The 13397-nt window shown below is 41.2% G+C and overlaps 1 protein-coding gene across 1 annotated transcript in view; it reads left to right on the top strand.

The window, feature by feature from the left end:
• CPN1 (carboxypeptidase N subunit 1) overlaps positions 1 to 13397 on the top strand; it is a 31229-nt gene that overhangs the window by 4845 nt on the left and 12987 nt on the right. The window contains exons 3-5 of the mRNA XM_075215967.1: positions 2524 to 2679; positions 4265 to 4450; positions 8976 to 9087. Of these exons, the coding sequence (XP_075072068.1) occupies positions 2524 to 2679; positions 4265 to 4450; positions 8976 to 9087 (454 nt within the window). The remainder of the gene's footprint in view (positions 1 to 2523; positions 2680 to 4264; positions 4451 to 8975; positions 9088 to 13397) is intronic.

Genomic DNA, 13397 nt, shown 5'->3' with positions numbered 1-13397 from the left:
GGCCATATCAGAGGTTTGGACTGTGTAATACAATTTGTGCTTCTCAGTTCAAACCCAATGACATTGCCATGTGACCAATCTGTGGGGGATGGGAGTGGACTGAGGACTGCGAAATATTTGCTAAGTAACAAATGATGGCATCCCCTATACACTGCCTTCATTTGGGCGGGTGTTACTTCGTTCTGCAATATGTCATGAAGTTGCATGAACTGCCATTTTTAACATGTCACGCATAATTATTTTCTAATTAAAGAAAGGTGGGGGGTGGGTCTCTGTAATCTCTTTTGTCTAATAGGTGTAAGCAATTATAGGTGTCTGTGCTATGGGAATGCTGCCTGGTGGCTCAGTGGTTAGCAGTTCTGCCTCACAGCACATGGTCAGCAATCCGTTCGTTTCCTGACCATAGTCTTATCTGTGTGGAGTTTGTATGTTCTCCCAGTGTTTGCGTGGGTTTCCTCCGGGTGCTCCGGTTTCCTCCCACACTCCAAAAATATACTGGTAGGTTAATTGGCTGCTATCAAAATTGACCCTAGTTTGTCTGTATGTTAGGAAATTTAGACTGTAAGCTCCAATGGGGCAGGGATGATGATGAAATAATGAGAAAGTGTCTATAGCTAAGCATCCCTACTTACCCAACATCCTAAACTCTTGCCTAGGTTGCCTTGTGGATAAACCGGGTCTTGTGAGCCTATTGACCAAAAATTGTTTATTTCCAACATTAAAAACAGCAAATTCTAGTTTAAATAAAACAAGGGACATTTTCTGTGTTTGTGAATAATAACAACATGCTTTTGTGTTCCTGTACACAGTATAAACCGCAGGGACAATTACATAACTGTGTGTTACTATGAACACATAAGGAATGCATTAGTTCCCGTTTGTTACAATATACTTTATCATTGTGAATGACTATAATGAATGAATACCAAGTATTTCAGTTGTGTGCAGCACGCGGTAGATCTGCAGGAAGCCGTCCAGCGCTCTCACACTTCCATATATAGAATTGTCACTTTTCCTTGGCATCCCCTATATCTCCTTACATCCTGGTCTCTTTGTCTGATGTCAGTATAGGAATTGGGGGGTGTAGTCTGCTCTCATTTTCTGGAGGAGATGGGAGTGCAGCAGAATAAGTATTAACGAGAAGTTAAGATTTTATTATAAATATGTGAATTTTGTCTTTTTACCATCGCCATGTGATACATCTCCCGTCTATGAAAGATGTAACTGACTTCTGACCTCAGTGGGGAAATATCCTGATCTTAAAAGAATTAGTCAAATGTGAGGTACAGAGGGAAGCTTAAGTTACTTTTTTTTTTAAAGTATTATGTAGACCTTTTGGCTCTAGCTTTTGTGGAACTACAAGTTCCAGCATGCCCGACTAGTCAAAGGCTAGCAGGGCACGCTGAAACTTGTTGTTCCTCAATGACTGGAAAGAGATGAGCATATTTGCAAACTTCTTGTAGTTGGCGTCCAGGAGCTACTGGGGGAAGGTGGGCATGTGGGGGGCGGGGCTTCAAAAATTGTGCCATTTGGACCTGCCCCTGTGATGTAATGACGCAAACGCGTTATTTTACAGCGGGAGCCACGGCCAAATGCGCGATTCCCGCAGAATCGCGGCATATTGGACCTAATTCTGTCTAAAGTGGGCAGATGCGGGAGACTGCCATACACTCCCAGGAGTCCGGAAGACCCACCCAAAATCCGGGAGTCTCCCGGACATTCTGGGAGAGTTGGCAAGTATGACGTAACTTAAAATTTTAGCATCCGGGGCGAAAAGGACGCAGACAGCCTGCTGCGACGCAGTGCCTCTACGCTATTTACACACAGTGCCCTCTAAGTGGACATAGCAGTATTACATGTGAGGCAGAAGTGCTAACCACTAAGTCACCGTATATCAATTTAACTAAAGAGCAGATGGTTTCTTAGGGGTGGAGATCTGACACATGTGGCGAAGGGGTTAAATCATGGTGAAGTCTATTAGCTCCAGCCCTTCCTCACGTAACTGGGCGGACTTACGCCCTTTATAAGGCGTGACAGAACAGTCTAAATGGATCTATTAGGGGGAAATAGTTTTTTGTGTTGAATCCTAGCGGAACACCGCTTCTATCAGCTTCTATCCTGTATGTGCTCGATGCATTTGTGATGACCTGTTGCTGTGTGATTCCTGTTCTTCTGTTCTTCTGACGATAAAGATCATGTACTTTTTAGGTCACGCAATAGGACATAGGCTTTTCCTGGCTCTGCAATACTGCCCCCCACTGGGACATTTCCCTATCACACTGCACAAGTATATATATTTCTATTTTGCAATATTTTGTTGCATGGTTGCCTCTACCCTCAGTGTTTAGCAGCGGGTAATTATAAATATAATAGTGAAACCAATTAGTATGACCAGGGATGTCTCACCTATTCAAAGTGGCAAATCGGTTGTAACAAAAGCAGCTATATAGCACTGCAGGGCAATAACAAATGTAGAATATTAACATATCTACCGTTGCATTGTCTACTAAACCTTGTCCACAGGGTCCAGACACCAATGGATATCTGACTGGGAGGAATAACTTCAACAACGTCGATCTGAACCGAAACTTCCCTGATCTCAATTTACTCATGTACTTCAATGAAAAACACGGAGGACCGACGGACCACCTACCCCTTCCTGACAACTGGAAGCTCTCGGTAGGTTCCTGTCTTGTTCTGAAGTTACCAATAACAAATATATATGTAAAACTTTCCACACATTAATAGAACTTGAGATCTTTCACACATATTTTCCATGCAGCTGAGCATAAAGCTATTGGGCCTGATTCATTAAGGAACTTAAATTAAGAAGTTTCTTATTTAAGTCTCCTGGACAAAACCATGTTACAATGCAAGGGGTGAAAATTAGTATTCTGTTTTGCACATAAGTTAAATACTGACTGTTTTTTCATGTAACACACAAATATCAACTTTAAATTTCAGTGTACAAATAAGCTATCAAGTATTTGTGTGCTACATGAAAAAACAGTCAGTATTTAACTTATGTGCAAAACAGAATACTAATTTTCACCCCTTGCATTGTAATATGGTTTTGTCCAGGAGACTGAAATAAGAAACTTCTTAATTTAAGTTCCTTAATGAATCAGGCCCATTGTGTTCTGTTATGCTCAGTTTTCAGGTCAAAAGAGACACACACACGTCAGTGTCCTTTGTTAGGTTCACTTACAGGAAGTCCGACGGGCATATGAAAAAAATCTTCCCCCATAATCACATCTTTATGTGAAATATCTTCTCTTTTGAAATCTATACCTATACAGTACATTTAATACTAAAACATTTGTGAATATTATTGATATTTCTTTTATAAAAGTCAACTTTTTAGTGCTCCTTTTGATCATTTTTATTATTTCTAGCAATATATAATATAACAGGAGCAAAAAGAGAAAGAAACATCAGGATATAGTTCCCCTCTCCTGAAGAGCTTACAATCAGAATGACAGAAGAGAATAAGGTGCTCAGTGCAGAGGACACAAACAATTTTTGCACCACATCATATAGATTTGCCAATGAGCAAATATTTACAAATTAATTGAGTATAGAACATAAAAATATGTACTGAAGGTGAAACGTCCTTTAAAACCAAATGGATGGGTGATTACATCTTTACTTGGATACAGTTAGAGAGCTCTAAAGTTGGAGATGTTCATGTATTAAGAGTGGCAGCTTTGTTAAAGAGTGAAGTGTAAGGGAGTACTTCCTCCCACTCCCAATAGGAAGATTCAATCACCGTTCATGTCATTACAGAACATTCCCGGTACTTAGGCGACTGAATGCTATACTAAGACTTATGAAGCTTTTGGGGTATATTTACTAAACTGCGGGTTTGAAAAAGTGGAGGTGTTGCCTATAGCAACCAATCAGATTCTAGCTGTCATTTATTTAGTGCATTCTACAAAATGACAGGTAGAATCTGATTGGTTGCTAGAGGCAACATCTCCACGTTTAAAACCCGCAGTTTAGTAAATATAGCTGTACGTGCATTATCAGTCATCATCCTCCCCATTCCTAAGTGATGTATGTTGGAGGATCTCTTCCCGCCAGGGTATTAAACAAGTAAAAGTTTGTCAAGAATAGTTTGGAGGGCAGACTGTGTAACATACAACCATCACAGTTACTTACTGTAGATTATTTAGCTATCTAATATAAAGGCATATCTACAACGTTCAATAACTGTATAGCTGCTTTTTACAAATATTTTTTATTTCTGCACAATTGTCAACAGGCGGAGCCAGAAACAATCGCCACAATTAATTGGATGCAATCTTACAACTTTGTGCTCTCTGCAAACCTTCACGGTGGAGCTGTTGTAGCGAATTATCCCTTCGATAAAACCAAAGAGTTTCGGAACAGAGGTTACCGAGGAGCCAATTATTATACAGCTACAGCCGATGACAAGCTCTTTAAATCGGTAATTAATAATGTTTTAACGGTCTACATAGGAAGCGGATACATTGATATGTCACAGTTTATAATATGTCTGAGCTGCAGGTCACATGTTAGACATTGTGGCTTTTTAAACTACTAGCAGCTATTAGACACAGATTACATCGGACCTAACAGTGCTGAGTACAGGGGGAGCCAAATAGAATTTTCTTGGGTTTATCAGGGATCTGCCCTGACTAACAAAATGCTAAATAATTAAAATAAATATAAAAGTAACTTGTAAATCGTAACTTGTAAAAAGTAAATTGTACATGTAAATTGAGACATTTTAAGTGAAAGTATAGATATAATTTTTATTAGAAGTAACTGTGTATTGTTGGAGGTATGTTTTGGTGTTAAGTAATTGAATTTTCCTTTCTGTTTATCCAAGTCTTCCTTCATAAAGCCCCTAAACTAACATCATACTCAGCTGTCGAAGCTAATGCACCAACAAATTGTGCTAGACATGTCACATGACCTATGCATTACTCCACCTGATGTCACCTGACCTGTGCATTACTCCACATGATGTCACCTAACCTGTGCATTACTCCACTGATGTCACCTGACCTATGCATTACTCCACATGATGTCACCTGACCTGTGCAGGGCTGCCAAGAGGAATTCAGGGCCCGGGTACAACAAACTCATGGGGCCCCCCCATAGTTGAGTAAGCCCTAAAAAATTTTTGCGCCGCAAAAAACACGACGCGGGTTTGGTCATACATTCAGGGGCGTGTCAATGCGCCATTGGGGCGTGGCTAGCCTAACGACGGTGCAAAAATTTTCGGGAATGTGGTCATACATTTGGGGCCGTGGCAATGCACCGTTGGGCGCATAGCTAGCACATCAAAATCACTAGGTCCTGAATTCACCACAGCGTCACATATGTCCAAGCACTCCTGACTTTTAAGACATCCAGCACCACAGTGTAGTATACAAAGAATGCAGTGTGTACACAAACAGTTCAGTCTTGGCCTGCGCCCACTGGGCTCACCAAACATTGGCATTGTCCCTACTAGAATCACAACATTTCACACACTATGCTGCTCTGTCCTACCTGTTCTTCTCACTTTCTCCACCCGAGGCTGCTGGTTTCTTTAGTTGTGGCTTGCCTGGATCTTGGAATGTAGAAGGACCTATTTGGGAAAAAAATGGCTACATTTAGAAAATTTCAGTCAGACGCAGCGTTAAATCAATAGCACCCACGATTAATAATTAGGCCTTCCTCCAGCCCCAACATTAAAATAATAGAATTCACATGTAATAAATAAACCTATTTCCCGTCATGCAAACAGCCTAGCAATACCTATTTCCCGCAACCATCACTGCCATTAAATAATTCATAGTCACATTTAATAAATAGACCTCATCCTCCCCAAACTCACCTCCACATTCAATAGGCCCCAAATCACCCCATCTTAAATTAATAATCCCCACTATTAAATTGCCTCACCATCACCCTACAAACAAAATAGCGCCCATTAATTAGCCACCACCTACCGCACACACACTACATTGCAACAAGCCCCATCACAACTACACTGCGCCCTCCATGCTGCTTTCCCCCCTTTTTATTCACTCTGTGCCTCTTTGCCCCTTTTTTTTATAACTCTGTGCCTCTCTGCCGCTGTTTTCCTCCTCTGTGCCTCTCTGCCCCTGTTTTCCTCCTCTGTGCCTCTCTGCCCCTCTTTTCCTCCTCTGTGCCTCTCTGCCCCTCTTTTCCTCCTCTGTGCCTCTCTGCCCCTCTTTTCCTCCTCTGTGCCTCTCTGCCCCTCTTTTCCTCCTCTGTGCCTCTCTTTTCCTCCTCTGTGCCCCTCTTTTCCTCCTCTGTGCCCCTCTTTTCCTCCTCTGTGCCCCTCTTTTCCTCCTCTGTGCCCCTCTTTTCCTCCTCTGTGCCCCTCTTTTCCTCCTCTGTGCCTCTCTTTTCCTCCTCTGTGCCTCTCTTTTCCTCCTCTGTGCCTCTCTTTTCCTCCTCTGTGCCCCCTTTTCCTCCTCTGTGCCTCTCTTTTCCTCCTCTGTGCCCCTCTTTTCCTCCTCTGTGCCCCTCTTTTCCTCCTCTGTGCCCCTCTTTTCCTCCTCTGTGCCCCTCTTTTCCTCCTCTGTGCCTCTCTTTTCCTCCTCTGTGCCTCTCTTTTCCTCCCCTGTGCCTCTCTTTTCCTCCCCTGTGCCTCTCTTTTCCTCCTCTGTGCCTCTCTTTTCCTCCTCTGTGCCTCTCTTTTCCTCCTCTGTGCCTCTCTTTTCCTCCTCTGTCCCTCTCTTTTCCTCCTCTGTGCCTCTCAGTTTCTTTCCTTACCTTTTGTCAGCTTCTTTCTTTTCTTCTCTTCTCTTCTGTCTTCTCTTCTTTCTTCTTCTTTGGTCTTATCAGGCTGCGGCGCTCCTCACTGACTGACTGCCGGGCGTGACTTGATGACGTCACGCCCGAAAGTCAGTGTGAATGGAGAAGACAGGAGAGGAGGGACGCGGCGCCGCGGTCACGTGAGTATTGATTTTTTTTTTTTTTTTTTATTTCTTATAGCTCCCCCCACCAACGCCCCCCCCCCTCCCCCTACCCCGCGGGAATTTTTTTTTTAAAAAAATAAAAATACGCAAAATACAAAAAAATAAAATAAAAAAAAAAAATGACAAAAAATAGCAGCAAGGGGCCGGGCCCGGGTAAAATGTACCCGCTCCCCCCCCCTCTCGGCGGCCCTGGACCTGTGCATTACTCTACATGATGTCACCTGATCTATACATTACTCCACATGATGTCACATGACCTATGCATTACTTCACAATACTCCACATGTCACTCACTGCAGTGAGTAGGACCGATGGCTTCTATTAGGAAGGATTGTTTCACTGTCAGGTTTAAGTCTGTCGATCAGTTACTGAAACAGTGTATGGACTACTAAACAAATCTCAGGAAAGGGTTAAAAAGCTTAATTTTTACAAATTAGAGGAGAGACATAACAGCGGACATATGATACAGAAGGCCATGGACATGGTTCAGGAAAGTAGCGTATTTTAATACAAGATGGTTTTTACAACAAGAGGAAATTCTGAATGTCCTTGAAGTGTGATATGGGGGGGAAGAGACTAAATGGTATCATAAGTAAGCAGTAATTTACAGAGATGGACATAGAGCCACGGAAAGGTACCAGAGGTGGTGGGAGCTCCTAGCCTGCAGAGAACAGACCGTTGTGAGGACTTGTAACTAAACTTCCCCACCTAATTGATGTCAATGATTTAAATACACTGTGAGGTTTGTTTACAGCTCTGACAGTATTTGTGGCGCAATCACTCTATATAAACTCTGCCGTGTGCTGCCCGTATCTTATATGTAAATGAAGACTAGTTCCCTTTCTAGAAATATCTGAATTATCTATAAAAAGACTTCTGGTGCGGTCAGTCCTTCGGTCCGCACAAACATTGTGCCTTATGCTCTGTAGCCAAGGGCTCAAAATAGACTCAATGGCCCTTAACCAGCAGCGAAAGGGTAAAGATGGAGAACAGAAATAGACTTAGGTCTTTTGTAGCTTTCAGAGGAAAGAGTTTGTACACATAACAGAATGGGCAACTATGAGGCATCTATAATATAAATGCTTAGTGGCGTGTGTTAGTCTGTCTGTCTGTGTGTGTGTGGAAAAAATAAAACCAAGCTGCAGCGCCACCTGCTGGGCGGAGTTATACACTAACCTACTAAATTCTTAGTGTGTGTGGAAAAAAAAATTCAGAAAGGGCTGAAATTTGGTATACTAAGATGTTTTTAATTTGTTAATTTAATTTGTTAATTGTTAAAAGTGTTTATAAAGATTTAAAAAAAATATATATATATTTCTTGAAGGAACAGTGACAGTTGGGAGTGGTTGGTGGTTGCCGGGGGTGACAGTGGGGAGTGGTTGGTGGTTGCCGGGGGTGACAGTGGGGAGTGGTTGGTGGTTGAGGCCTGGGCTATGGCCCAAATGCATGACAAGAACCTTTTTAACACCTTAAGTAGCTTGATTTGACTAGAATGCATGAGTATCATGCACGGGTTAACTTGTATAGTATATGCTGTTTACTATGTTATGTATGATTGCATACTTCACCCCAAATTTAGGTGTGGTTATTTATTTATCTGATGAGCCATAAAACACTGTGTACAAAACATGATTAATATTTTTTGGATGCACACTGTAAACCGTCCTGGTTTTACATCAGTTGCAACAGTCTAACCTCCTACTACTTTAGAGCCATCACTTTTCAGGAATTAAAGGGCCTGATTATTGTAGTGGTTAATCTTTCTGGATACACGTGTGAATGCTGACCTATCTGGACACACTTTGATCACAGATGAATATCCATTCAACTTTAGCCAGCTAGTGATAATCATTGCAGTTGAATTCAGTAGTATTCTGCAGAGATATTAGTATTAGATAATAATGTAAGAATGTGATAAGAACCACATACCAAATGAATGGTTTACATTGTACAATTCTCTTATTTGTTTTAGATAATATCTGATGTATTGTTTTATCTGTCTTCCTGCAGCTCGCTTCAACATATTCCTATGCTCACGGTTGGATGCACCTTGGGTGGAACTGTGGGGATTACTTTCCCAATGGAATAACGAATGGAGCTTCCTGGTATTCCCTCTCTAAAGGTGAGACATAGCTATGCCAATGTTATTTTATATCTAACTATGTGAGGTATAGACGTAGGATTCGAGAGCCAGTCAGTCAAACCTAGGAACTAGTAGCGTCATTTACAGAGAGAAAGAAGATTGTACATACATTACTATAAATAGAAGGAGATTCCCAAAAGTTAGACACCTATACAAAATATAAAACCCTATGTATAGTGTTGAAAGGAACCGAGACCCAGATTTCTGTAAAGGTCACAAAGGAATGGCCCAAGAGTGGAGGGATTGTGAGGGTGGTAGATTTGCCCTATCTTACTTGTTATTGCTATGCTTCTACTAGATTTTCAGTATAAATCTTACTGGTATGATGTGGGGAAGGTAGTTAAGGGGGCAGCCAAGGAAAATCCGCCTACATGAGGGCCAACAAAGCTAACTCTGGGCCTGAAACACTCCAAAATGGACTTTCCTCTCCCCTCCTAACAAAATCAAGATTTCTGTGGTTGTGGGGATACTTACCCTCCTCTCGCAATTGCTCCCTGCATTATTGTGGTGGGCAGGACAACTTTAAATCTACTGTATTGTAGACTCAGTGCCGGGTGATGGTGTCAGCGGTGGGATCCTTATGAAAAATGTGCTTTGATTGGACATCTTCTTTAGAGGAAATTATAATTAGTTTGTACTACATTTGATGCACGGCTATACTTTGTGTACAAGAATTTCATCTACACATTTGTCCTTAGAAAGTAAAGTGGACATCTTTGTTTTGTATCTCTATATAGAGGAGCAATATGATTTAATCCTTTCTTTACTGCACACTCATTCCATCATGGTGGTGTAAGGCTTCCTTCCCTAAGGGGTAAATGTATCAAGCTGCAAGTTTCCCGCAGGTTTGAAAAGTGGAGATGTTGCCTATAGCAACCAATCAGATTCTAGCTGTCATTTTGTAGAATGTACTAAATAAATGATAACTAGAATCTGATTGGTTGGTATAGGCAACATCTCCACTTTTCAAACCTGTGGGAAACTTGCAGCTTGATACATTTACCCCCAGATCTTTAGTATTAACCTTAACTGTGACTATTAATAACATCCTGATTCCATGGTGTACCAAACTTTTGGCATTTAATCTGACTGCGGCTACATCCCTCAACCTCACTGTGAGCCTAATCTTGGATATAACCCTGGTTGCTGCTACGGATAATTACTTGGCTTCACTGTGTAATGAGTCATTGGCATTAAACGTGATTCTAGCCACCTTCAGAACCCGAATTCATACTCTCAGGCCGTTCAGTGGTGCATCAGACTGGTGTGTGCTTTTCTGACCGCCAGTCATTAGGATTCCTTAGTGAATATACGAACACAGCAAATAAACATCAAATACCATTACAGATGGGATATTAAAATCTAGGCTACAGAGAAGGTCCGGCCTATGTGGAAACATTGGCTTTATCCCATAGGTGCTATTAGGGGGGCAGAAATGTAATTACAAGACCCAGCAGAGCTAAAATGTTGCTCTTTTAAAAGTTTGGCGCATGAAGGGTTCTGGAATTAGTTTTTACATTAATTTGCTTGAAACAAAAATACAAAGGAAAAGCAACAGCTGTTTTAATGTATTTTTAATTCTTTAAAACAACATTTAAATGCTCATAATTTCCTGTCAGTAATCGTTAAAATACATCAAAGTTGAAGGTTAAACTGAGCAAATGCCTAAAATAGTTCACAAGATTATTCTTAGGAGTATAAATTATTGCAGACACTGTAAATACTTTGGCTGTGCTTATAACGCACCACATTCCAACACGTATATTAATTATTCAGCTAGAAACCGTTCAGGACATCTTTGTTTCATTAATGGGCTGTCTGTGTTAGCGCCATGGAGTGCCTGTTTGTACAGTAACAAATTACTTACAGTAATGTAGATTGGTGATAACTGTATGCACATGTACTGTAGGGAGAGTTAACCAATTAACTCCTACTTTATATTTGCATTATTGGTTCCGTGTAATCATATATACATATAGTTTGAGGGTCAGTGGAAAGTTCATTTACTACAACTCCAATACAGTTTAAATTCCAGGTCCCATTGGAACTTATTGTAGCATCCTTTGATGGGAAAACTATTTGTACAAAAATACATATTTTGCATCACTGTACACAAGATGCAAAATTTAATTTTCCTCATTTGGTTGTTGAAAACAATAATCAACATCTTGAGTTATTGATATGGCGCCAGTATCTGCAGTGTCGTACAATCAACCAACAAACACACAAAAAAATACAGATACGTGTTACGAGCCGCGGCGGTACTCACAGCCGTCGTGACTCGCGTCCTGTGCTCCCCAGCGTCCCGGTTGTCACCTTGACGACCGCGACGTCACTTCCGGGCATGACCCGACCGTTGCTAAGGCAACAGTCCGACGCTAGTCATTCAGTGCCAGGTCCCGGCAATGTAAGAAGCTTCCCCACCAGCCTGAGGGCTAAGTAATGTAATTAATTAGTAGTATTTTGGGGCTGTGGATACTTTCAGAACTAGAATCTGATTGGCTGCCATTAGTATTTAAGGCAGGGAGGGCTGAACCTCCCTGCCGGTTATAGCGTCTCAGCTGTGTACTAGTGCTGAACTGCTCTGGATTCAGTGATTATTGGATACCTGTTGTGACCTTCTGCCTGTTTACTGGACCTTGCCTGCTCACCTGTGACCCTGACCTATTGGCCTGTACCTTGGATTCTGCTGTTCTGCCTGTGACCCTGACCCTTGGCTTGTTTTCTGACTATTCTACCCTGCAAGTGACCCCTGACCTTGGCTTTCGTCTGACCATCCATCACCATCTCCGCTACCTCCGGGACTGCAGCTGCGGTTTAGTATAAAGAACCTACACTACATTGAAGTTAAGTCCTGGGGGCATCCAAGTACCTGTGAGCGCGTCTAGCTCTACGGGAAAGACGGCTGCTATAGGTGAAGACCTCCGCCTATCAGTTCTGCAGGTTTGTTATCTGACCAGACAGCTTAACAATACATAAGGGACAAGACACACCACAGAAACAGTAAAAATCAATACAAGAGACTATAGAGAAAGCAACGACATAAGAAGACACAACTAGAACAAAGGAAACGTTACAATGAGGATGAGAGATAGGAGGGCTAAACTTGTTAGTGGTAACATTAAGAGGATTACGGTAGTAAACGGAGATGATAGAGGTGGAGAGTGAGGAGGGAACTGTCTTAGGATGGGGCCGGGTCGGTGAGTTTTGAGGGAGAATTTAAAATAATATGATCTATGACCTATAATTTAATTATGCCTTGAGATATAGGCACTCTACTACTTCTCTATTCATTTTAGTCTTTCTTAATTTGTCCATTCGGGACGCCTATTTTCCAGTTAAATAATGGTGGTGTTGGATAGAAGGACATACAAGCGCGGGTTGCGTATATTCTTATATAGGCCTTATTTAATCAATCTTGATTGATAGGGCAGCACCAAATAAAGTCATGTACTGTCCCTCTGGTTACTTACAATATAGGCAGGATCAGAAGGCTGACTCTCTCCCTCCCCTCCTTTTTGGCCAAGCTCAGTGTCCAGTATGAAGCTAATCTATACGTTACTCCACATGATGTCACATGACCTATACGTTACTCCACATGATGTCACATGACCTATACGTTACTCCACATGATGTCACATGACCTATACGTTACTCCACATGATGTCACATGACAATTAGTTGTACCACAAAATCAGCCTGTTACAAATGTATTATGTAGATTTACAAAACAGATTTTGCTGTAATAAAATAGGTTTTGTGCCACAAAACAAAAGTTGTGCTGCAACACTGAGTCAATTGTATTGCAAAACAGTGTCGTACCCACAAGACAAATATTTTGTACTGCAAAATTGATCTTATGTCGTGATAAAATTTGTGTTATAATATAAATATGTTGTAGTAGAAAAGCATTATTTTGTATTAGAAAATACACATTTGAAACACTGATTAAACTCATTTGGACAGACCATCTCCACTGACAATTGTAAATGTGCATTGTCACCACATATTATGTATTTTTACTTAGCACCAAATATAAATTTAATAAATAAAAGACACCAACTCAAATATTTTATTATAAGCGTGGTCAAGTGACCATCGATTAAACGTTTTTGTTTGACTTCTTGGTTGACTGCTCGATTTATATATATTTTGCACAAAATAAATCCCTTATAATTTGAGGGGAAAAAATGATTATGTGATGGTGCAGAGAATTATTATATGTGCCTGTGATCTGCAGCTGGACTATAGCTGTGTTTGTCTTTGGTTTAAACATGTGGATGTAACTT

This window comes from Mixophyes fleayi, chromosome 6 (genome assembly GCF_038048845.1).
Source record: "Mixophyes fleayi isolate aMixFle1 chromosome 6, aMixFle1.hap1, whole genome shotgun sequence".
In the NCBI taxonomy this organism is placed as follows: Eukaryota; Metazoa; Chordata; class Amphibia; order Anura; family Limnodynastidae; genus Mixophyes; species Mixophyes fleayi.
This window is presented reverse-complemented; position numbering and strand designations above follow the sequence as displayed.